Source organism: Mustelus asterias, chromosome 18 (genome assembly GCF_964213995.1).
Source record: "Mustelus asterias chromosome 18, sMusAst1.hap1.1, whole genome shotgun sequence".
Classification (NCBI taxonomy): Eukaryota; Metazoa; Chordata; class Chondrichthyes; order Carcharhiniformes; family Triakidae; genus Mustelus; species Mustelus asterias.
The window spans coordinates 66142371-66169269 of NC_135818.1; the positions used below are offsets into that span (position 1 = coordinate 66142371).

The window sequence follows — 26899 nt, forward strand, 5'->3', positions numbered from 1 at the left end:
TGATTACTTGCCCAGATTGTATGTATTTAGCACTTTAGTTTAAATGTTCCACTTTCCTGTGCCAATAGTTCAGTGGTTAAATGCACTGCTTGGCGCAGTATTGAGGCACACTAACAGTTGCAATACTTACACCATGTTGCGTTACCTTACTTCACCTACAATACTAGTTACCTGGAGACAACAATAGTGATGAGGGTACCCTGGCTGGTCATGACAAATGGGCCAAGGAGAAACATAAACAAAACGGCCAGAATGACTGCTCTTCATTACCAGTTCATGTTCCCAGCTGGACTGCATGGATTTGAGAGGAATGAATAGATCAGCGAGATGTTGCCCAATTAATTTGTTAACCCACATAAAGCTAGCAAAATGTTGAAGAATCTCTGTTGCCAATGGAATCATGTGTTATCATGCTGTGGAAAGAGGGAGGCTGTACTTTCTCTTTGGCTGGTTTTGGTGCAATAATCACTGCTCGCTATGCAAAAGCTAAACCAACCAGCCAACATTTTGGTCATAATTCTGAGTTCATTCATCAGCGGCATTCATACAATTTAATAAAACAAAAGGCAACACAAAAATGTATAAATATAAAGTTCATTGAGTATAGTGTTTAGAAAAATAAGCTCAGATCATTTCAGAATATAAACAAAAGGTCATGTAACAGTACAGACAAAAACCAGATTATACTTTAAACCTAGCATTTAAAATATCTTTGGTATACCAAGGGTGAACACAAAACACTAATACATGCTCAATGTACCATCACCAAGAAGTTAGTGCAGTATAGATGTTTTCGCTACCCATATCCCTCACACTGTGTTTATATATAGACACATTCAAACCAAATGTAAAATGTTTATAAAGCTTCATGCCAAATCTACAGTAAAAACAGACTTTAAAATCAAGATATATAACTTGCACTGGCTAGTAAAACCTTCCCTTTAAATTAAAACCCCTTTAGAGCAAGCTATAAAACAACTTTTACTAACAAATGTATAGATACAGAAAAAGAAAACTTCTCCCTGTGTGCAGTCAGATAAGGAGGGGGCAGTGAAACATTACCACTACACGCTTATCATTTCTAGGGATCAACAAAATGTTTTATCCAACAAGCATTCAAGAGTACCAAATGTAAAAAATTCACAACACACACCACTAATGCCTCGGATCGGGCATGGGTCAAAGTTCAGCAATTAAAAAACTTAAAATGGGTAACTAATTTTTTTTAAAACGCGTGTTGGACACTATATTCAGCTGTGTCAGATTAATATTAGAGTACATAATCCCAATATTAACGCACGGTTGATTTTAGCAGAAATACAGAATATCACTGGTGGAAGAAGAAATCAGCTCCCTCCTTAAACAGTCTGCACAGCAGTTTAAAAAAAAACTTCAGTAATTTCCACCAGTACTTTGATAAAGCTTTAAAAAATTTTTTTTTTTGCATGGTTGTAAGTTAACGCGAGGATCACAAAAAAAAACTTTGCTTAAACCTCCTGCCGATGTAGTCATTTGCTTCGGGGAATTTAATGATCATATAAAAATACTTCTTATCCAAATAATATGAAGATTGTCTCAACGTACAGGCAGGCTTTCACATACCAGAAAAATCATACTTGGCCACGCTTCATACACACTTGGCTACACTTCATTCTCACTTGGAGAAGAATGGTATTTTTCTATCAACTCCAGTGGGTTGAACAGGTTTTCAAATGCTTTGCAGTGCTTAAAATCTAAGAGCACAAGAAGCACCGAATGGAAGAAGACACATTAAGGTAACAAGTAAACATACACAAACAAATGTAAGACGTATCCATAAAGAGTTACAGAATTTTCACTTCACAAAAAGACTTCCACTTTTGGAAAAGCTTCCTGCACGGCACACAAGCCAGAGAAGGGAAAAATAATATTGTGTGTGTGTGTGTGAGAAGAAAGAGTAGGGGAGTTTGTTCCAACAGTTCAAGCATTGTGCATTGAAAACTAACAGTAACAGATTAAGGCAAGCTGAACTTTTTATAAGAAACAGGTATTCTTTTTTATGTATAGGGACACGAATGTGTTTTGTCGCGCATACTAAGAGACATTATAATGCCTGAACACCAGTGAATGGGGGCGGGGGGCGCACTATAACTGGCACAAAAGAAAAAAGTTAAACTTGAATTCAGTAATATGCATGATAAGTTTCTAAATGGGAATAGTTTACTTAATGAAATTTGACCAAACATTAAAATGCTTCTCTGAAGGGAAAGATTAAACCATATGTATTACACACAGGGAAACATGGCCTGTGGTAAGTTGCACAGTAGCAGCATTTCAAAGCAGTTAAAAGAACACCAAAAACTACAAGAGCAAAGCTCAAGTTGTTTATCATCAAGATTGAGATGTTAGTGCCGAGGAATATATCCAAAGTATTGTTCTATTTAATATATAGAAATGTAATTTTTACTGCTCATTATATTTCGCTTGCCATTAGAACATGACAAGAAATGTCAATTGAAGTGATATTATGCCATGTGATATCTGGATTCATCTAGCTGACGGAATGACTACCACAACTTCTATCAGGAGAATGCTACAAGGTTGCATCACTGAGTGCAGAAGATATTATAAAGCATGAAAACTCAAGCAGATTATGAATATGATCTGAAAAGCTTGATTCATTACAACTCAACTGTTCAAGTGATATACTAACATGTGTAATGTATTTTTAGTCCCATATATAATATGGCACTTATTAAAAGTTTACCCAGAAACAAACATACTGATTTATGCTAAAATGAATTCAACTCATATTGGTGTGGAATCCAGCAATGTGTATTGATGACAGCAGAAACTGACTTGAGAGAGAGTGAATGTTGGTGGCAGCCGATCATCATATTCTCAGAACAGACTGTCACTGCACTGGAACAGGAACTGAGGTGATACCTGTGACTCTTAAGTTGGTATGGGGTAGAATTTGATCTCGGGTAGAAATTGATCTTGGGCAGTGGTGCAGAATGGATAATATCAGATCAGCAACTCATTATATTATTTGATATGTAATTCCATTTACTGCAATGGAAGTGTGTATAATGGGTGGCTAATCCAATACCATCATTTTAGTGCCACCACACAAGACAGATTTCTGCCCATACTTGATTTTGACACCAGTTGTTCTAAAACAAAATGAAGAGCCTGATTTACACAGAGGTGAATGGTGAACCGCAGGGCTCTGGTTCTGCTAAAATGCCAAGGCACTCAATCAATGCACAGGAGTTCTCTATTGCCTAGGTTATTGCTGGCAACGTTTAAGCATTTCAGCAAAGTGCTTCAAGAAAGCACTTCATTAAGCGAACTACATGTATGTAGTAAAACAGCAAGATAAAAAAATAAAGTTTCTCTGCGTTATTATAATATTGTGGCGTAGTACCAATTTGAGATATTCACTTTCTTACACATTCCACCTAAATTAATGCTTTGTGCAGGTAGAAAACAGGAAAGTAATGGTGCGCTTCCTGTCATATTTCACAGTACTTGGACTTTAGGCCATTTAAATATAAAACTGTACATTGCAATGGTAATTCTGGTGATACATTGGTACAGCTCACATTGATTGTCAGTTATTGGTCATAGAAAAGACTGTCAATTTTGGGAAATTTCTTGATAAATTGTTTTGAAAAATCCGCAAAAAGATAATAAATTACATTTGAAAAAAAAAAGTGTTACTTTGCATTCTTTTGGGAAACGTAGGGCAGAAATTCCCATTTGAGGTCAACGGATCCTTCGCTGGTTTGTCAAATTTTCCAGCCCATCCATGACAATTCCCATGGTGGGGGGCGGGGGGGGGGGGGGGGGGGGGGGGGCGGAGGAGGGACTGGAAAATCCCACCCTTAGTGTTTAATAAAATGAGGTTTATAGTTAGATGATTCTGGGTCTATTGAGACTGGTGTACCTGAAATATATCATAATGTAATGTTTACATTTGCTAATGGTACACTGATATCAAACCATGCATATGAAGTAATTGATACAAGAAGAAAATCCCATTAGTACAGACATAAAACTTTAAGACACTAACCAAACCATAATTTTTTCTTATGACTGCTTACACCAGAGTTTTATGCCATATTTAAACTTGGAAAAATAAATACCAACTTACAGCTAAGAGTTTAAGATTCCAGTAAAAAACATGTAACAGATAATGTTCGACTACCTCAATCAGTTTTTTTCCTTTAAATTATGAAGTAGATAAAATACGATAATAGAAACACATCAGTCTTTGGTTACCTAAATGCGAGGACGGAAAATATCAAACTGTCCTATTTCCATTAGCCAGCCACCTATCTGTAGGCAGTTACATATCACCGATATCTTCATCCATAGGAACATTTTGAAGTTTAGCTAGTTCCTTCTCTTCAGTTTCTAGTTCTTTGCAGACATTGTTAACCACATCATTTATAACATACTTGGATTTCGAGTCCATTACTGTCAGGTGGTTGCTAGATTTGTTCTCTAAAACGACCAAGTAGTTTTCCTTTACTGGGGGGTGAAGTACTGACACATGCCCACTACTGTATCCATGCGTTTCTTCTGTAATGGGATTTCTGGCTTTATCTTCACTGTCAGCAGCACCAAGACCAGTTTCAGTTACAGTCTCTTGGCCGGAGTTTGAAAGTAGGTTACAGTTCTGGAGTGTAGCATACTGACTGCTGGCCATTGACACCACAGGAACGGCATTTGTGACAGCAGTAGGCAATTGTTGCTCACAATTCAGAGGCGCAGTAGTTGACAGTGGCAGACTCACTGTGAGACTGAAGCTCAAAGTACTCGATGTGTTCAGCAGATTTGAAGAAGTCAAGGGCAGGTTGTGAGGGAGCCCTGCATTTGCCAGAGTTGGCGCTGGAGTCTGTAGGGTATTTCCAGGTTGGTTCCCAGGAGATGAATTAATATTCAGTTGATTATTTCCATTCACTGACATCAATTGAGAAAAAACAAGACCCCCTTCCAATGCATCTTGCTTTACTGGGGCCGCAGTCTGTCCCGAATTAGGTAACGTGCACATTACTGCATTTGGTGGGAGAGTGGCAGCCAAGAAGACCTTACCTTGCTGAAGACTGGCTGCTGTCCCACTTAGGAATGTTCCTCCATCTGATGTGTTTGTTATCAAAATGTTTCCTACATGTCAGAAAATAGTACAACTTTTACTGAAGTGTAAATAATAGCAGTCCATTGTATAATAACATGCACATACTAACCAAATTGAGGCAAATATCCATATTTTCATAAAATCAATACTCTGCTAGTATACTTATTAATTCCAAATATTTTCTGCATTCTGGCAGAAGGGAAGAAATATATATATATATTTTTTAAATCGCATTATACAAAACTACAGTATTTCTTTTAGCAAAACCCAATTTAGCGCTTAGTGGGTAGATCACACCCAGCATAAAGTTTAGGTTCTAAAGTAATTTGTTTTTGTTCGGGGGCACTACAAAATACTATTGTGCTTTTAAAGCCAGAAAACAATTTTAGATGACCTAGTTTTGCTTTCCACAGAAAGTCAAGTTAGAATGAAAAGGTGCACGATCATGCACTTGTCATTATGTTTTCAAAAATGAATTAGCATTGTGGTTAAGTAAGCTCAAAATTACCATTAACCTGTAAATCGGGAGAAATGTTACCTACATGAAAATGGCACTTTTAAATTGTATGTTTAATCGACTCTTCTGTAGATACTGCCTGCATGAAGCACTCGAGACAGCAGTGTCATCACTTATTCTCAACCCATCTTATTTGTCAATGCTGCTTGTGTCAAACTGGAGGATTGAATTCCTGCTGTCAGTATTTTAGCAAAAACAAAGTTGATGCCAACATAAAACAGGAAAATCAACTTTCATCTTGCTGTTGCACATACCTTGCATTGTACAGTTGATATTACTGTTGAGCACAATTCATGCAGGTATTAGAAGTGGAAAATAGACCTGAAAACTTTACATACAAAATCCTAATTCAGTGAACATTTGTCATCTACAAATCCTTACTTCCAGTTATCAAATCTTAATTTTCCTTGATAAATTCCCATGTCCAAAATTAGAATGCAAACTTGTTACACTTTCACTAATGTTGGTCCTGCTTAGATTTGCATCTCCCAACTCCTGAGCTTATTTAAACAGGGAAGTATTTCCACTTCCTAAACTGTCTTAAGTTATTTAACTAGAAAAATAAACATTTGAAAAACAAATTGACACAGTCAAAGAGGGCATACCAGGATTGCTGAAAAAAAGCTCGTTCAAAGAAGTAGGTTACAAGGAGGAGTGGTGGAGAGTGTTAGGGATGGAATTCCAGAAATTAAGAGCCACAATTAATTAGGACGAGTGGAAAGAGTGAAGAGAATGGGGGTCACGCAAGCGTTCAGAGTTGACAGGAACACGGAGTTCTCAGGAGAGTTGTAGCAGCTTACAGGGGCACAGCCACAAATGAGGTCAAACATGAGGACAAAGATCTCCTCCCAGCCCAACTCTCCCTTCTCAATGCTGATCTCGGGAACTCTGTCAGTGGCTCAGCTGTCACAGCCACTGTCCACATCTCCCTACAAAACGTCCATTTGCTTGTGAGCAAAGCCCTTGCAATCCATGAGCTGACAGTAAATGATTGCATCAACGTCATGACTTTGATGGAAACCTGGTTGAACGGTGATGACACCTTTTCCCTAACTGAAGTCTCCTCACCTCATCAGTCCCTAGCAAAACTGTCAATGTGCTGATATGGCTCTTAAAAGCAAATCTCACCTTGGTCCATCACCTTACTCCTCTGGTACTTCTCCTTTGAATATCACACATTGCCCCGCCCCTCTGATTTAACATCATGGTTGCGTACTGCCCAGCCTAGCACCATCCAATTTTCTCAATAAGCTATCTTCAATGCTTTCCTTCCTCTGCACCAAGCAACTTCTCCTCTTTGGTGATTTATTATCCTGCCCAGCCTCAACTTTTGGGCTGGCGGGAGCAAGTAGGTTGGGAAAGTGATATATAAACTTTTCCCCCATCTTGGGGGAAGGGGGCACCTCACTTGAAGCCCGATCTCTCCCTCCCCCCCCCCGGGACATCAGAGCTCCAGGACCCCCTCTGCAACTTGCCTACCCCCTGACACCACAATCACAACCCCACCTCCTCCCCCCACACCCAGGGACATCAGAGCTCCAGGACCCCCTCCATAACTCTCCTTCCTTTGTCCCTTCACAACTTGATTATTCCAATGCACTCCTGGCTGGTCTCCACATCCGAACCTCCATAAAGTGAAGGTCATTCAAACCTCTGCTGCCAATGTCCTAACTCTCACCAAGTCATTTTCATACATCGCCTTTGCTCATTGACCTCACTGGCTCCCAGTTCGGGAACATCTGGATTTTAAACTTCTCATCCTAGTTTTCAAATTTCTTCATGTCCTTGTACTGCCCTTTTATGTTTATATTCATTCTTATTGGCTTACTAAGCTCTGCTGTATTAATGCATTCATCATAATTGATTCAAAAGTCCCTAGTGAAGGCAACAGGCAGAGAAGCAGCAGCCATGTAAGAGAACACACACACCTCTAAATAAAGCCCCATTGTTTCAAACTCTCCATGCTCCCTTGTGTCATTCCCCAATATACAACATACAAACTGGCGATGAAGATGATGAACAGCACTGGCTAGCCACCTTCGAAGTCAAATTTGCCAAGGAAAAAGTCAGGAAAGGAAAGTTAGAGAAGAAACTTCTTGCATGTGCTCTGTACTGGATGAGTTAGGCGTGAGTTATGATACTCTACAGCAGTAATCAAGCTGGGTGCGTTAAATAAGAGGCTGAGGCTCAGGTTGTGTCTTGTGTGAAAGAAAAAAAAAATCAAGGTAGCTGCTTGAAATGCGTTGCAAAAGTGCGCGTACGGGAAACCCCCCTAAGAGGAGAAAAATGACAGGAGCTTTCGTGGGACTCTTTGATAAGTTCATCATATATAGGAGCAGAATTAGGCCATTCGGCCCATCAAGTCCACTCCACCATTTGATCATGGCTGATATGTTCCTCATCCCCATTTTCCTGCCTTCTCCCCATAACCCCTCAACCCACCCCCAATTAAAATTCTGTCTAACTCCTCCTTAAATTTACTCACTGTCCCAGCATCCACTGCATTTTGGGGTAGCAAATTCCACAGATTCGCAGCCCTGTGGGAGAAGTAGTTTCTCTTCAGCTCTGTTTTAAATTTGCTACCCCTTATCCTAAGACCATGACCTCTTGTTCTAGAACGCCCCACCAGCGGAGTTATCCGCTCCACATCTTTTATCATCTTGAATGCCTCAACTTGATCTCCCCTCATTCTTCTAAATTCCACAGAATATAGGCCTAAACTGTTCAATCTCTTATACGACAAACTCCTCATCTCTGGAATCAATCTAGTGAACCTCCTCTGAACTGCCTCCAATGCCACTACATCTTTCCTCAAATATGGGGACCAAAATTGTGCATAATACTCCAGGTGTGGCCTCACCAATGCCTTGTATAGTTGCAACAATACTTCCTCACCTTTATATTGATGAAAATATGGAGCTCCAATACGGAGCGTTTTGACTATTTTGCACAGGCAAACAAAATAACTGAAGGAGGGAAAAAAACATTTAATATCCTCCCTAGTTTAGTGCAAACAAAGAAGTCAGGCACTAAAATATTTGAACAGATTGTAGAAGTTTTGCAAGCACATTTTTCACCCAAACCATTGGTGATTGCAAAGCATTTGCGATTCCACCATAGAAAATAGGGGGGGGGGGTGTCAACTGCACAAATCGTGGCTATGCTTAAAAGACCTGCAGAATATTGAGAGTTTGGAGATGTGCTGAATGACACTATTCGGGACAGATTTGTTTGTGGGCTACACAATGAAGCATTTGCTAATGGAGGGTAACCTTATTCTGAGAAAAGGCAATGGAAGTTACTGCAAAGGAAGCTCAGCAATTGAGTTTATGCACTAGGATACACAAAATGGTGGCTGAATCGACACCCAGGAACCTCAAAATTTGTACACGTCACTTGCGTGCAAAGCCAAGGCTTTCTGCAGCTGAATGCTGGTGTAAGGACATGGTATATTGAAGCTGTGGGATAAAAAAGACATGAGGTGTGCTTGCTGGAAGAAAAAGCAAACTGAGTAAAAATAAAAGAGAACAACCAAATTAAGACAATATTTAAATAGAACAAAAGGAGAAATGTTCATGCCGTTCAAAAGAGCCGAGAAAAATGTAGCGACTCAGTCTGAGGAGGAATTATCATTGGATGTGCTAGCCATTGCTGGTGCTGCACACAGATACTGGTTCACTCTACTGCTGGATGGACAGGCATTAAGGATGGAAATTGACACTGGAACAGCAGTCTAGCTGGTGCCATAGACTGTTTACAAGGAGAAACCTCCCTTGAAGCCATGAAAGATATTGCTGAAGACAAGTGAAGTAGTTCCACTGAAGGGCCGCATCGAGGTAGCTGTGCAACTTAATGGGCAAACAGAGGATTTGTCTCCACATGTAGAAAAGGGAAATTATCCATCGTTGATGGGTCATACATGGTTGGAGAAGATTTGACTGAACTGGGCCAGAGTCAACATGATGGCCAATGGAGAATCAGGCATCACAAAAATTTTAAATAAGCACAATGTTGTGTGGTAAATTCAGAAGCATGAAAAATATTACAGTTAAAGATAAAAGGAGGAAACCAAGCAAAGCGCTTGAAGGCAAGGTCCTATTAGGCCAAAAGTTGGAAGCTGACTTGGGACAACTTGAGAAGACAGGAGTATTGGAACCAGTCAGCATTAGTGAATGGGCCACACCAATAGTTCCAGTCATCAAGAAGGATGGATCCATAAGGATTTGTGGAGACTTCAAGGTCACAATTAATCCAGTGTTGTGTGCGGAACAGTACCCATTACCCACATTAAAGACTTGCGGGATTGGCAGGCAGCCAATATTTCAGGAAAATTGACCCGAGCGGACAAGAAGTCTCAGGAGCTTCTGATGACCATGACACACAAATATTTGTTCCGGTACCAAAGATTACCATTTGGTATCAGCTCAGCTCCTGTATTGCTCAAAGAGCAACAAATCAGATCCTGAGTTGACTAAGTGGAGTCTAGTGCTATCTGGATCAGTAAGTAGTCTCACACCACCAGGTTAAAGTCCAACAGGTTTATTTGGTAGCATGAGCTTTCAGAGCGCTGCTCCTTCATCAGGTGACTCACCTGATGAAGGAGCAGCGCTTCAAAAGCTCGTGCTACCAACTAAACCTGCTGGACTTTAACCTGGTATTGAGAGACTACTTACTGTGCCTACCCCAGTCCAACACCGGCAACTCCACATCTTGCTATTTGGATGACATCCTAGTCACTGGAAGAGACAAATGGGGAACATTTTCCGAAACTTGGATGGCACTCTCCAGAGATTGGAACACTGTGGTCCAAGAATCCGCAACGACAAGAGAGTTCTTCCAATCTTCCACTGATTATCTGTCAAAGATCAAGGCTTTTATAATAGTAATCAGTTACATTCCCTCCTGGGATTGCTGAATTATTATACAAGATTTGCTGCAAACGTGACCAACGGTTCTGAAACGATTATATGACCTCTTGTACCAGAACAAGATATAGAAGTGACTGGATCAATGCAATAACACCTTCACGCAAGCCAAAGAAGCATTACTCAAGTCTTAAGTTCTCACACACTTTGGTCTAACTTTACCCCGAAAGTTAGTTTGTGATGCATCTCCTCATGGTGTAGGAGCGCTGGTCTCCCACATTATGCCAATGAGTGAAGAAAGACCCATTGCTTTCATGTCCCCAACCTTGAGCAAGGCTGAAAGTAACTATGCACACATTAAACGGAAGCATTAGAGGATTGCCTTTGGAGTAAGAAATTCTATTAGTTCTTGTATGGGAGAGAATTCACCTTGTTGACAGATGATCGTCGACTAGCTACCATTTTTGGACCACACACAGGAATTGGGTCATTTGCAGCAAGTAGAACGCAAAGATGGGCATTGCTTTTGTCTGCACATACTTACACCATTAAGCACCAACAGTCTAGTCTACATGGTAATATGGATGGACATAAACAAACGTTTGGTGTGTTCTGACACTATATTTTATTGTGTATGTTTGTGAATTTTTTTTTAGAAAAGTTTGCCATACGTTGGGGATTGCCACTGCCAGGTCGTTCGTCAGAATACTCAAATGGGAATATCTTCTACATTGAACAAGTGGACAACACACCTGTCACTTCTAGGCAAGTGAGGAAACACACTCACAGCGATCCTGTGCTCTTAGAAGTGATGGATCTGGTTTTATGAGCAAAGACTTAGGAACTCAAAACCTTAGCATGTCAGGTGAGTGGAGCTCACATCTTGGGGCACTAAGGGGCAATTTAGCATGGCCAATCCACCTAACCTGCATGTCATAGTATAGTCAGGATGTGTTGTACAAGGGCTCAGAGTGATTATTCCACCACCACTGAGAAAGTGAGTGTTAGAGAAGCTACATGAGGGCCATTGTGGTATAGTACACATGAAGGAAATAGCGAGAAGCTATTTCTGATGGCCGGGACTGGATGTGGAAATTGAAAAGGAAGCTAGAACATGCTCTTCCTGTGCGAATATAGGAAACCTGCCACCATTAGCACTGCTGCATCCACGGGAATTGCCTGAAGAGGCTTGGCGACGTGTGCATGTGGATTTTGCAGGACCTTTTGAAGAAAATATTTTCTTAGTAAAAGTGAGAGGGCATGGGATCCAAGGGGCTGCTGCCCTGTGGATCCAGAACTGGCTTGCCCAAAGGAAGCAGAGAGTGTATAGATGGGCCTTTTTCTAAATGGAGGTCGGTCACCAGTGGTGTGCCCCAGGGATCTGTTCTGGGACCTTTGCTGTTTGTCATTTTCATAAATGATCTGGATGAGGAAGTGGAGGGATGGGTTGGTAAGTTTGCCGACGACACGAAGGTTGGTGGGGTTGTGGATAGTCTGGAGGGATGTCAGAAGTTACAGAAGGACATAGATAGGATGCAAGACTGGGCGGAGAAGTGGCAGATGGACTTCAACCCAGATAAATGCGTAGTGGCCCATTTTGGCTGGTCAAATGGAATGAAGGAGTACAATATAAAAGGGAAAGACTCTTAGTACTGTGGAGGATCAGAAGGACTTTCGGGTCCGGGTCCATAGGACTCTGAAATCGGCCCCGCAGGTGGAGGAGGTGGTTAAGAAGGCGTATGGTGTGCTGGCCTTTATCAATTGAGGGATTGAGTTTAGGAGTCCGGGGATAATGATGCAGCTATACAAGACCCTCGTCAGACCCCACTTGGAGTACTGTGCTCAGTTCTGGTCGCCTCATTACAGGAAGGATGTGGAAAAGATTGAAAGGGTGCAGAGGAGATTTACAAGGATGCTGCCTGGACTGAGTGGCATGCCTTATGCGGATAGGCTGAGGGAGCTCGGTCTTTTCTCCTTGGAGAGACGTAGGATGAGAGGAGACCTAATAGAGGTATACAAGATGTTGAGAGACATAGATCGGGTGGACTCTCAGAGGCTTTTTCCCAGGGTGGAAATGGCTGCTATGAGAGGACACAGGTTTAAGGTGCTGGGGGGTAGGTACAGGGGAAACGTTAGGGGGAAGTTTTTCACACAGAGGGTGGTGGGCGAGCGGAATCGGCTGCTGTCAGTGGTGGTGGAGGCAAACTCAATAGGGTCTTTTAAGAGACTCCTGGATGAGTACATGGGACTTAATAGGATGGAGGGTTATAGGTAGGCCTAAAAAGGTAGGGATATGTTCGGCACAACTTGTGGGGCCGAAGGGCCTGTTTTGTGCTGTAGTTTTCTATGTTTCTAAAAGTCAATGCTCACATTAAGTGGCCAGAGGTCGCTGTGATGAAATCTACTATTTTAGGTCAGATGCATTCCCTGAACAACTGCTAAGTGACAATGGAACTCAATTTGTCTCACAAGAATTCAAACGTTTCTTAGAAAAGAATGGTATTCAACAAATTAGGTCCACACCATATCATCCTGATACAAATTGACTTGCAGAACGTTTCATCCAACCCCGAAACATACCTTCAGAGCAACTAAGGAACAAGGTTCGCTGATCAAACGTCTTAACAAATTCCTACTGGTGTATAGGAATACCGCACATTCTATGACCAAGACCTCTCCTGCATTACTAATGATAAAGGGACAACTACGATCGGCATTCCATCTGTTGAAACCACCAAAAACTAGAGATCGTACAAGGACAAATGGAACAGTGGGAAAGCAAAGCATTAAGTTTTCCACCAAGGACAAGGAGTTTGGGCTAGGAATTACTCCACAGGAGAGAAATGAGATCCTGCTACAATCCTTGCACGGACTGGACCCGTTTGTTGTACTGTTCAGGCCAGAAATGACATTGTCTGGAGGAAACATGCTGACCAGTTGTTGGCTGGGAGAACAGATCTGCCGGAATCAGAACCTGCAGAGAATCCAAGTTCAACCACACAAAGTCCTGACCTGAACCTTCCTACAACTCTGACACCAACAGACACTGTTGAGGAAAGCACCTCATCTACTGATCAGACACCAAGACAAGCTCGAGTGTCTGCATCAAAGTCTACACCAAACACTGAAGAGGTTAGAGGAAAGACGAAAACGCTGGAGGATACCACCAGTGTAAAGAAGAATTGCCAGAGAATCTGCCATCAACCGTTCAGCGAAGACCTCCAGACTATGACTTTTTAACAGCAAGCGGCTTATTAATTATTCATGTTGAACTTGTTGGGGATGTTCAATTTAAGGGATGGGGGGGGGGGGGGGGTGTTATGTATCTCTGCTGTATCAATGTACTCATGGATTCATTAGAAGTGTTGTCACAAGTCCCCAGCGTGGGAAACAAGCAGAAGCAGCAGCCAACTAAGAGAATACACACCTGTAAATAAAGCTCCATTGTTTTAAACCCTCCAAGCGTCATTCTCCAATGTACAACATGCCCTATCCTCAGAAATTCCTTCCAGCCCTAGAAGCCAAAGATGTCTGTGCTCCTTGAATTCATCTTTTTGAGCATCTCAGATTTTAATTCCTCTACGGAGGCCATGTCTTGAACTTCCTGGGCCCCAAGTTCTGAAATTCCCTTCCTAAGCCTTTCCACCTCTCCATCGTATTTTCCTTTGTTAAAGTTCTTCTTAAAACCTATCTTTTCTCCATAGCCAAGGCTTTGGCTTTCTGTCCTAATATCTATGTCTTGGTGTCACATTGTGTTTTATAGTGCATCTGTCTTGGGATGTTTTGGCACAATAAGCACACAACATGAATGTAAACTCTTGTAGAGTTTTGGTTGAATTAAATGGTGGATGGAAAATGGGGGACAAGCCATGAGAGCCTCAAAATAAATAGTCAAACATGGAGGTCAGTAAAGCATGGATGAGAGTTCTGGTAGCATGGATGATATTATGGAGACAGATGGAGTAGATGGACCTGGTGAAGGGAAGGATCTGCAGTCCAAGCTCAGCTGATGGTGAAATAGCGTACTGAGATTACAAACAGTCCAGTTCAGCCTGATTCACTGGCCAGGGACAAAAGATGCAATTCAGAGTGAATAGAGTCATAGAGGTTTACAGCATGGAAACAGGCCCTTCGGCCCAATGTGTCCATGACGCCCCCTTTTCTTTAAAAACCATTAAGCTAACCCTAATTGCTGGTGTTTGGCCCAGAATGGAGTTTAAGGCGAGGCCTGAAAACAATGGTATTGGTCTTTCCAATGGTTAATGAATAAAAATGCACTATTCCATAAAATAGGTGTTTAACAAGTAGTCTGACAACACAGGAGAACTGGAGGGGTCAAAGAGAATAGTGTTGAGAAACGGCATGAAGTCACCAAGAGGCTGCATGTAGATGAAAAATAGGATAGAACCAAGGATAAATCTTGATGGGTAAAACAGTAACAGATTAGGGAGATGGGAATTTAGCAAGGCAACTTCGCTCGGCAATGAGATACTAGTTTGCAAAAAAAGAGGGGTCAAGGCTGTGTTTTTTGGGAAGGATGATGCTGGCAGATTGGATAAAGAAGGGGACGACACAAGAAAACGTAATTGCTTAAAATGTCAGCTAACATGGGACCAGGAAGAGAAGTTGTGCCATCTCCAGTTTATGGGATCAGAATAGAGATAGAAATAAGCAGGCCTCATGGACAAGATTAGATGTAGATAACATGGAAGTAGATGAGAAAGAAATTGGAGGATGTTGTAGGTTCAGGGCTAGGGATTGGCTAGTTGGCAAAGAGAAAGGAAGGATGTGTAAGAGCCAGCTGAATGGATGGTCTCAATCTCGTTGACAAAGAAACCCATGCACTTTTCACATTTGTTGCTGAGAATGCACGGTGTATGCATGAGAGGATTTGAGAGAGAGCTGGTTGGCAATGGGGAAAGAAGCTTAGAGCTATTGCTGATTCCAAGATGATATTGGAGCAGTGAACAGTTTAAGCAGGGAACACAAAGGATGGCCAATGCTTGATGTGGTACAGACTCACCTGCCATAAACAAGATGACAAAAAGCACTGATGTGTTGGAAATGGCACGAATGTAGATCAGTGAGAATAGGGGTGATTGTTAAGTTCTACTTGCCTTAGTATCGGGTAAAGGCAACAGATTTTTGGATGAGCTGAAGTTTGCAGAGGGACGAGAGTGGGAGACAGAAACTGGAGATGATAATTGCTAGGATCAGGGTTCAACAGTAGATGGGCTGAGATAGAGGTGAGGTATGTACTGTTAGGGATTGTGTGATGAAGAGGATATTGGGTTGGAAGTTCAGCGAGGAGTCAAATTGGATGTTAGGTTTGTGAACAATCAAAAGGTCAAAGGAAAACTGGATGGAAAGAAAAAAATTAGACAAAAAAAATCTAAACTCTATCCCGTGTTCCTCCGAGAAGACAGGTAAGCAATGTGCTCCAGTCTTTACAAAACTCTAACCTGTTAAATAAAAAGTAACTCTATTCTAGAATGATTTTCCCTACAATGTTCTATCACTTCACATGGGATGGAGCCAGAAGAAAAAGGAGTGAATGACAGAGCAAAATATAAGAGGGGAAAGAAAGGAATAGAGGAGAAAAAGGATTGAATGAGGGAGGGGATGGGCAAGATATTTCAGGGGACGGAGGCAACGAATACCGTCTTTGGCAGTAAAATTTTGTGGAGTGAGAGAGATAAAATTAGCAATACAAAAAGATGATACACAAAGAGGAATAAAAACAGAAGTGAACATGAATCACAAAAAACTTCATGCCTCAGGGGCCAGAATGGCTTCTCGGGTGCCAATCTCTGAAACCAGCTGCACTATTCCAAATTACTATTACAACTATCTCTGATACAGATGAAGTTAGAGCAGAATAAAATTTAACTCCTGACAACAGAAAAACGGATCTAGAATTTCAAATGTGTGCTGAGAAGCGTAAGGCTTTATGATAACCTGGTTGATTATAGAGGCTCGTGGTAATATTGTTCATGCTTCCATTGCATTAGTATATACTATCTAGGAAACAGTAGAATCACAGAACCATGGAAACCCTACAGTGCAAAAAGAGGCCATCTGGCCCTTCGAGTCTGCACCGACCACAATCCCACCCAGGCCCTACCACCATATCCCTACACATTTACCCGCTAATCCCTCTCACCTACGCATTTCAGGACGCTAAGGGGCAATTTAGCATGGCCAATCAACCTAACCCGCACATCTTTGGACTGTGGGAGGAAACCCAGCCAGACACGAGGAGAATGTGCAAACTCCACACAGACAGTGACCCAAGCCGGGAATCGAACCCAGGTCCCTGGAGCTGTGAAGCAGCAGTGTGCTACCATGCTGCCCGTGCCCATACCATGCCAAAGTACAGATCTTTTAAAGTTAAAAAGTTAAAGTTTATTTATTAGTCACAAGTAAGGCTTGCATTAACACTGCAATGAAGTTACTGTGAAATTCAAGCAAGCAACCAAATAAATATTTTATTTTTAAATAAATTGTTGAGCCTAGTTGTAATTTGTAAGAGATATTTAAACTGGTTTATGCTGCACATTGAAACAATTTGCCAAGGACAGTAAAGCATTTTTATTATAATCCTATGCTCTTTAAGATTACATTCACTTTTACGTAGGCAGCAGCAAGGTGCTATAAATGGACTAAGGTCGTGAATGTTTACACTTCTATTAGGGAGATTCCTTCACAGTAAACTCAGTAAGGTAGATCCATAAACTAACACTCCCTATATGCTGCGGAATCATTTTCCTATGTGCCAGCAGCTAAAGTAAAACAAATGCACATCCGCAAGCTTATGCATGTTGACTTGTATAAAATTCACAATTACCACTTTAGTTTGCTAGCAATACTACCTCCCTGTTGGTTGGGGAAGGAGTACAAGCCAGTTATTATGTAAACTCTATTGTTGGTCTGTTTTGTAGGGCTACATTGAGCCACCACTTCTGCGTTTGCCCCTGGCAGCATGGCTGCTTCTCAGGAAAACTTTGCAAAACTGCTGCCAGAGAGGACGCTGCTCCTCAAATGCCAAATGACACAGTTTCCTTTGTATTTTGAGAGAGTGTACAGTATACGAAAATCAAGGCTGACATCAGCAGCAGTGCTACAATGTAAAGGTCATTAATTATTTGCTATCTGTGCATTACCAGAATGAACAACACAATGCACTTATGATAAACATTGGAAAGGTTACCAGAACCAGACGATTTAGATATGGGCGTAGGTATGACCAAGGGAGAGAGCATTACCAATTTTGTCAGGCAAACAATCTCAAGGCTGGTAAAAACTTTTAAGGACTCAGACCTGAAGTTAGAGCTCTCAATCGAAAAAGACAAGACCCAAATAGCCAATATTAAAAAAGGGGCAGCATTTTGCAAATGACCAGTGATTTTTACCCAGTGACCTTGCTCAGTGTTTAAAATCATACAGGGTGGTTGTAACTCTGAAAAGGATTTTGCATGGTAGTTGATATTCACTATGCAAATATTGCATTTGCCATTTTTGAGACACTTGCTTCTTTTTTTTGCAAAATTCGTAAAAAGACTTTTTTTGTTGGGGAAAGATGCAAAACAGGTCCTTAACTGCTCCAAGCTTCAGTGGAGATTTTTACAATGTGTACAAGTCTGCCAGCCCAAATACCAATCTGGTTAGGTAAGCTGATGATGTCTGGATGCAGCTGGTTTGCTGCTGTGGACTGTCTGACAAACGCAAACCCTGTTCGTAGTATTTCTTAAATCAATATGCTCCAATACAATCACCTCCTCAATTCAACTCAAACAAAACCTGTTTTTTAAAAAAAAACACACTTCATTGTTGCTGTAACACAATGAAATTGAACTCTGGTAGTACGCTTGAAGAATTTAATATGGAATGCATGCCCAAAATTAAACTGAATCAACCCACTATCTGGCACCCACCTCAGAAAAACCAGAAAGAAACTCACCCTGCGATGACGCGGCCGAAACAGAAGGCAGCTGCAGTGAAGGTAATCCAATATTTCCATTTACCAGTTGGATGTTATTTTCTGAGTTTTGGAGCTGCACAAGGCCATACTGGTTTACTTGTGTTGGACCTCTACTAATTTCAGCGGATCCTGGAGATACCACTTCTTCGGAGGTAAGCATGTGTACACTTTCAGTTTTAAGTTCAGTGCCACCAGCAGATCCTGGGAAGGGAACAGATGAATTGGAATTGAAAGTCACAGTTGAATAGGACAATGATTCAGTCAAGTTTTAAAAATCCTTATTTGAAGGGTAGCAATTCACTAATAACTCACCATTTGAAATACCATTGACCAGCACACTGGAAGTGGTTCCTATTGGGTTCAAACTTATTGTCTGGGCATTTCCTAAAGACAGTCCATTAACCAGGACCCCATTAGGACCTTGGATGAAAGAACTTCCACTGTAAAACACAGGAGAGCCATTTGTAGTGACAAGATTTCCATTCAGTAGTATGCCAGAGGAACTCTGGGAGGGCTTCAGTTCCCCAACATGATGCATGAACATGCCTTCTGGAGCACTATGGACGTTGGAGTGGTTCATCCCCTCAGATGGATTTGACAATGGACGAGGTGACATGTCATCTTGACCCTTGCTGGACTCATCCTCAGTGCTGTGATTACCATCTGATTCACTGTGGAAACAGGTTTAAAAAAATACAAGTACCATTTTATTAATGATTGTTACTTAATAACCATATTTTAGGCTTTCATTGCACTAAGAAACTTACTGCCTTGGATAGAAAATTGTGTCATGAAAAAAAAATAGCATAATGGGACAGGCAAAATTCACACACACAAAAAAAAGCAACCTCAAGGGTTATGGGTTACAGGGCGGAGGAGACAGGAAATTGGGGTTGGAATAATATCAATAAAATGATCCTAATTAATGGTAGAGCATGCTCAATGGCCTGAATAGCTTACTCATGCTTCTATTTGTTATGATCTTATGGTCTCAGAAGGGGAGAGCACAATGTTTTAATACTGTACTGATAACTGCAATCATATTTCATACAAACTCATAACCTAATCCAAAAAAAAATCAACTTCCATTTTAAATTCAGGGATCCTGAAAAAAAAAGGGACAGAAGAACTGTGATCATAGAAATCATAGAAACCCTACAGTACAGAAAGAGGCCATTCGGCTAATCGAGTCTGCACCGACCACAATCCCACCCAGGCCCTACCCCCATATCCCTACATATTTACCCACTAAGCCCTCTAACCTACGCATCTCAGGACACTAAGGGGCAATTTTAGCATGGCCAATCAACCTAACCCGCACATCTTTGGACTGTGGGAGGAAACCGGAGCACCCGGAGGAAACCCACGCAGACACGAGGAGAATGTGCAAACTCCACACAGACAGTGACCCAAGCCAGGAATCGAACCCAGGTCCCTGGAGCTGTGAAGCAGCAATGCTGACCACTGTGCTACCGTGCTGCCCTCAAAATTTAAAATTTATAATTTATCTAAATCTAATATTTATACCATGCTTTTATGAAACTTAATGTGAAGACCATTATCAGATATTGAAGCAAAATGCACCAGTTATACTGTATCAAGTATGTATGGCATTAAATGTACACAAGTTACCTCAGTGCACTTATTTCAATATACAGTTACACAAATATCAGAAGAGGTGCTACTATAAATTGATACCATAAAATGAATCTCTGAAACATTATCACAGTGACGTTGAGACTTGCAGCTGTCCTGGGCAAAGAGTGCATTAACCCTCTGGTTTTGGGAACAGTGCTCTGTCTAGCTCCAACTGATGGGGTGAGGTCTTCCTTTCCTGCCACCTCAACAGATCCCTAATGAAATGGACTTCACGCAGGGGTGGGAAAGGACTCATCACATTTCAGTCCATAGTGGGCACAGGACAACACCCATTCATCATAAAACCATTGACAACTTTTCACACATACTGACACTCTAAAAGGATGGTGCAGAACAGGTTGCTTTTCCGAGGCCAAAGCCACAATTAATTCACAATGAGCCAAGTAAATGTTACAGAGACCAGGACAGGAATTTGGTCTGCATGTGGGAAACAGGAATGGAGGCACAGAATTTCCTGATGCTGGTTCCCTTGGTCCTAACTCTCACCCATTTTCCCGAATTTCTGATGGCATCAGGAATAGCTACCATTCCGCAAGCAGGGATAGCATGTTAAGTCAATTTAAGAAAAACAATGAGGGCCATTGTTCAGAGACTGACTGGAATTTTCCTGTTTGCTTATAGGTTTCCAATGGCATCAGGAGCATGACATAAGCTTAGAGGTTGCCACTTGGCACCAGACTAGGGTGATGGACTCAACACTCCAAGATCACTCCGCAGTCACCATACCTACCTAACCAGAGCTGTGGCCACAGACTGCTCTGTGGGGTTTCCCATCCACAATGGTGACTGGGTAGATGTTCTCATTTATTTTAAGAAAGTGGTGAGAGCACACTAAGTGCCCTCTCCCTCCCTCCCATTCTCACCTGCAATGGCAGGCTGCAGCTCCTTCCATGTTGGAGGGGGGAGGGGGGCTCCTATTGATCCTCCAGCTTCAAGAGTTGGCCTGCTAATTGGCCAATCCAGCAAAACTGCTGTCGGGTTGCTGCTCCTGATAATGATGCGAGATAAAGAACCCACATTTGATCTGGTCAATGAGGTGCCAACCCAAAATAAATAATCCTGAGGTGTTCACAATGGAAGAGGCATGTTTCCAGCATTGGAATCTTCATCTTTCTAAATAGAGGCAGACAGTACAAAGGGCAGCAAGTTACACTCAGCCTATATCAAACAGTAGCTCAGCCAATTATGAGGATCATACTTTACGAAGGACATAATGTCTTGGGTAGAAGGTCTCATGATGCAGTGGGTCATCGCCCTGTCTATTGAGCTAGAAGTTCTGGGTTCAAGCTCCACTTCAGAACTTGATGGCCATGGAATGTACATTCATTCTGTGGCCAAATAAGTCAAGCATCAACTTGTAAATCCTTCCAACATATGGCAGTAAGAGCAGGAGAGAGATTTCTGGTCAGCCATGAAAGAAATTTTCATAGATCACACATCCATGTGACAGAAAGGAATTGGAGCATTTACCATCTCATTCCATAGCTTCAGACTACGACATGCAGGTTGCCACAGCAACTTGGAGTCCTTGGGAGCCTTTTTGGCTCAGTTGGCTGGACAGCTGGTGTGGCTCCGATTGGTGCCAACAGTAAGGGGTTGGATCTCTGATCTGATCCGGCTGGAGTGGATTCAGATCTGCCTCCCTTCCCACCCATGGAGGGTTAAACTTTCCTTTGGGCTGAGAATTCGAGAAAAAAGTTAAAGTTTACTTATTCCAAGTAAGGCTGCAATGAAATTTCTGTGAAATTCCCCTAATCGCCACACTCTGGCGCCTGCTCGGGTCAATGCACCTAACCAGCATATCTTTTGGACTGTGGGAGGAAACCGACGCAGACACAGGGAGAACGTGCAAACTCCACACAGACAGTGACCCAAACCGGGAATCAAACTCGGGTCCCTTGAGCTGGGAGGCAGCTGGGCTAACCACTGTGCCACCGGCTTTGAAGAGGTTACAGAAGCAATTTACTGGAATGGTTTCAGAGAAGAAGGATTACAGTTAGATCAATAGAAATTGGTGTAGAGATTGATAGAGGTTTTAAAATCATAAAGAGTTTTATATAGTATAAATAAAGAGAAACTAGTTTCAATGGCTGAAGATTTAAAAGGTAGTTAGTAAAAGTACCAGAGGCAGCATGAAAATCTTGCCTTTTTTGATAAAGGGGAAAAAAATTGTAGGGACATGGGACTAACTGGTTAGCTCTTGAAAAAGAGCTAGTTCAACCGCCGTGGGATGAATGGCCTCATTCTGAGCTGTATTATTCTATAATGAGCATCATCCCTCCCATATCCAAATTTGCAGGATGCCATTCAACATTTTAATAATTTGTATTCCCCATTTCTTCTGCCACCATGAAAAATCTGACCATCGAGAGTCGAGGACTGTTGCCAATAATGAAGGATGCACATTTTCGTGACATTCCTTTCCAACTACTTTTGCAGAGCAATTAACCCATTTAAAATAAACAGGTTATCACGGTTTTTTTTAAAAAAGAGGCCCCAGTTAATTCCCAGGCTTTGGTGTTTTTGTCTAATAAAACTTCGATGAATACCCGAAAATACAACAGATAACTAAAGTTTCTTAAAAGCATCAGCAAATGCGTTTAAAAACAGCTCTGGCTTTTTTTTTAAAAAAGTCAATCAAGCACAGCAGTTTATTTGGGGTGAAACATCATCACGTGAACCACCTCATTTTATTTTACACACTGTTCAATTCTTTAGCTGTTTTGCTTTGCCCAAAGATTTGAAACCAGTATCACTTATTACTTGTGTAGCTGTGTTGAACAGATTAAAATATGCATCTTGAGCGTTATTATAAAAAGCAGAGGTTTTCAATTAACTACACTGACTTTCCTTACTGTTTGAGAACTACCAGAGCCAAAGGGTCATAACTCTGAATGTTAATATAACTTTTCTCTTTAGAAATGCTTAATGGCCTGTTGTGCGATTCCAACAATTCCTGGTCTTGTTATAGACTCGCAGCTTACTTTTTAAAAAAAGATATCGGTTATACATCGCCTGTATTTTGTAAATAGCATGCGTGCTTTAAAACGCAAAATTACACTGATCAATCCGTATTTTTCGTTTTAAAAGAAAGTTCTCCAGCCAAACTTACTACTTGAATTGTAATTGCAAATGGCATGTTGGATTATCCTCAGCGCTTACTTGGCCCGAGGGGGTGTCTTTCTCCCGCCATCCACCCGATAGTGCAACTTGGTATGTTGCAACTCTGACCTTTAGGGATAGCACCCTATAAAAGTTGCAACTAATTCGTTCTTTCCCCAAATAGATCAAAGGATTACCTTGTGTGTGTTTAGTTTGCAATGAAGTCGCTTCTTTTTGTACAGGATGCCTTTTATATATAAAATAAAGTGATTAAAAGGAGACAATGAGTCAGAAGCATTGGTTCTATTTGTGGAATCTGACTTTTCCTTTACAAACTGCATGGTGCGCTGACCGAGTACAAAGGCGTCCTTCACCTCATTTACTTCACAAATGCCCTCCAGCAGTTTCTTACATCACCATTTGAAATGAATACAGTTCCAGCTTGTCGCTCGACACTACCTCCACCAGGTGCGCTCTCCTACCCCCCCTTTAAAACAGCATTTCATTACCTTCATGGACACAAAGCTTATTTTTAAAAATGTAGTATATCTACCACACTGGATTGATGTTAAGAGAGAGAGGGAAGAAATAATCCACTCCAATTCCCCAGCAGAAGCAGTTTTTCTGTCCTATCTAAAACTAGAGAGGGGGGCTGGGGAGAGAGAGAGAGAAAATAGGAGCAAACTTTTGCTGTGGAGAAGTGAACTCGCCTGAAATCCGAGCTGAATGGGAAAGACTCAGGTTTCAAAACAAAGCCAGAGTACGGCCATGCTGCAAAAACAGCTCAAAAGGAGGCAGAAAAAGTTACACTCCCCTCACACATACCAGTTGGAATTGTACTTTTTTTAACAAAAAAAAATTAGATACAGCAAAAAAAAAAGCAAACTATTTCTACTCCTCTTTGGTCTCCTGTTATTCTTTTTTTTTAAAAAAACTTTCCTCAAGTTTCCCCTCCCCCCCTCTTTCCCAATATCCAACAACAGCACTGATCCTATGGGAGGGAGGAAGAGTGGGGGGAAATATTGGGAATACTTTCGACAATCCTTGGGGATCCAGTGTAACTTTTTTAAAAATAAAAGTAGGAAATAAAGGACTAGATAAGCGCCATTTTGAAGGAGTTGGGAAGTTGCCTTGCCGGCCTGCTCACCTTTTCGACTGGCTCTCCGAGGGGTTGCGGTCCCGCTGGCGCCTGTTTTTGAACCAGTTGCTGACCTGGGTGAGGGAGAGGCCGGTGATCTTGGCCAGGTTGCGCTTCTCGGCCGGGGAAGGGTAGCGATTCTGCTTGTAGAGCTCCTTGAGGGCGTTGCGGGACTTCTCCTTGAAGCAGTAGACCCTCTCCTCGCCGTCCCAGATGGTGCGGGGCAGCGGGAACTTCCTCCGCAGCCGGTACTTGTCGACGGCGCCGAGCGGGCGCCCGCGCACCTTCTCGGCTTCGGTGTAGCGGGCTTTGTACCACAGCTCCTGCAGGGCGGTGTGGCAGGACGGCTCGAAGTCGTGGCTCTCCAGGATGTTGTAGAGCTCCTTGTAGCGGCTCTGGTGGAAAGCCACCAGCGCCCGGGCTTTCAGGATGCTCTCGTTGCCACGTAGCAGCTCGCTGGCCGGCAGGGACCACAGGAACTGGGCTAGGCGGTCCAGATTCCCCCCTTGCTGCAGCGCCTCGCACACACACGCCACTTGCTCCGGCGAGAAAGTCAGCGCCGCCGCTGGGTTGCTGAGCAGCTCCACGGGCACCACTTGGTCGGAGATCTGCGCACTGACAGAGGAAAGGGCGCTCACTTCAGGCTCCAGAGCGGCTGGGGAACCCAGGCTATTGATCTTTGCCTTCGGCAGGCTGTCGCTCTCCACTTTAATCTCAATTGTGCTGGTGATTTCGTTTGAGGCGGAAGACATGTTTCTCTTTCTTTTATATTAAAAAGAATCCTTTCCCCCCTCCCTCCCCCACCCACCCCCTTCCCTACCCCTTCCCCTGTTGATGCCCTCTTTAGTGTTGGGGCTTGATCCTACCGATCAGGTTTACCCCCCCACCCCGCCTCCCTCCCTCATGCAGATAACTATCTCTCGGGATGGTTTGTGTGTGTTTTCAACGTGACGGCGACCCAGTCTGGAGCAGATTCGACTCGTTCTCCTCTCCAATCATTGGTCAAACGGCACCAGAGGGCGGCTCCAGATGGATTAAGACCTGGCCGTTTCCACAGAGACTGTCAATCAGCTGAAATTAAATTTCCCTGCAATTTTTTTCGGGGGGTGGGGGGGGCAGGGAAACTACTTGATAACACTGACCCTGGTTGAGTTTACTTCTTTCTGTCTCCTGGAATTCTTTTACAAAAAGCAGCATCCTTTCATTGAACACATTTTCTTTTAAAGTACATAATTGTTTGCAAACTCTAGGCCAATCAAGGTTGCCACTCCAAAATTAGTTTTATTTATTCGTGTCACAACATTAACGCTGCAATGAAGTTATTGTGAAAATCCCAACACTCCAGCGCCTGTTCTGGTACATTGAGGGAGAATTTAGCATGGCCAATGCACCTAACCTTGATTTGATTTACTATTGTCACATGTATTGGTATACAGTGAAAAGTATTGTTTCTTGCACGCTATACAGACAGAGCATACTGTACATAGAGAAGGAAAGGAAAGAGTACAGAATGTAATGTTACAGTCATAGCTCGGGTGTAGAGAAAGATCAACTTAACGTGAGGTAGGTCTATTCAAAAGTCTGATGGCAGCAGGGAAGAAGCTGTCCTTGAGTCATTTGGTACATGTCCTCAGATTTTTGTATCTTTTTCCTGACAGAAGAAGGTGGAAGAGAGTATGTCCGGGGTGCGTGGAGTCCTTAATTATGCTGGCTGCTTTTCCGAGGCAGTGGGAAGTGTAGACGGAATCAATGGATGGGACTGACTTCTTGCTTCAAACGGGCATAGAATGCATTGACCTCATTGGGGATAGGTGCAATGATGCCGGCGATTTTATATTCCTTCATCTTGTAGTCTGTTATGTCTTGCAGACCTTGCCATAGTCAGTGGGGGTCTGTGTGGCTAGCCTGGGACTCCAGCTTGGTCCGGTACTGTCTTTTGGCATCTTTGATGGATCTCCTTAGATCATATCTGGCTCTCTTGTACAGATGTGGAGATGCCGGCGTTGGACTGGGGTGAACACAGTAAGAGTTTTAACAACACCAGGTTAAAGTCCAACAGGTTTATTTGGTAGCAAATACCAATACTAATAAATACTAATAAAAATACTAATGGTATTTGCTACCAAATAAACCTGTTGGACTTTAACTTGGTGTTGTTAAAACTCTTTCTTGTATAGGTCAGGGTCGCCTGACTTGAAACACCTCAGACCTGGAGTTCAGCAAGCAGTGGATGTTCATCCCTGTTCATCCATGGTTTCCGGTTGGGAAACACACAGCTTTGTTTCTTTGCACACAATCTTCTACACACTTAATAATAAAGTCAGTTACTGTCCTGGCGTACTCTTTCAGGCTGGTCAGAGTTTTTAAATACTGACCAGTCTACTGACTCTAAGCAGTTCTATCGGAGATCATCCTATGGAATGCTCAAACATTGCACGACTTTCTTTGACGGATTCTCCCCTTTCAGTTTTTGCTTGTAAGCCTGGAGCAGGAGCACAGCCTTGTGATCTGA

The 26899-nt window shown here is 42.2% G+C and overlaps 1 protein-coding gene across 1 annotated transcript; it reads right to left on the bottom strand.

The window, feature by feature from the left end:
- Positions 1–578: 578 nt before the first annotated feature.
- On the bottom strand, positions 579–25298 carry LOC144507241 (homeobox protein SIX4-like). The gene is made up of 4 exons (XM_078234221.1): positions 24397–25298; positions 18801–19159; positions 18468–18689; positions 579–5154 (listed from the first exon to the last, which is right to left on the bottom strand). Exons 1-4 carry the CDS (start codon positions 25137–25139, stop codon positions 4334–4336), a joined length of 2145 nt encoding a protein of 714 aa, XP_078090347.1. The 5' UTR covers positions 25140–25298; the 3' UTR covers positions 579–4333.
- Positions 25299–26899: the final 1601 nt, after the last annotated feature.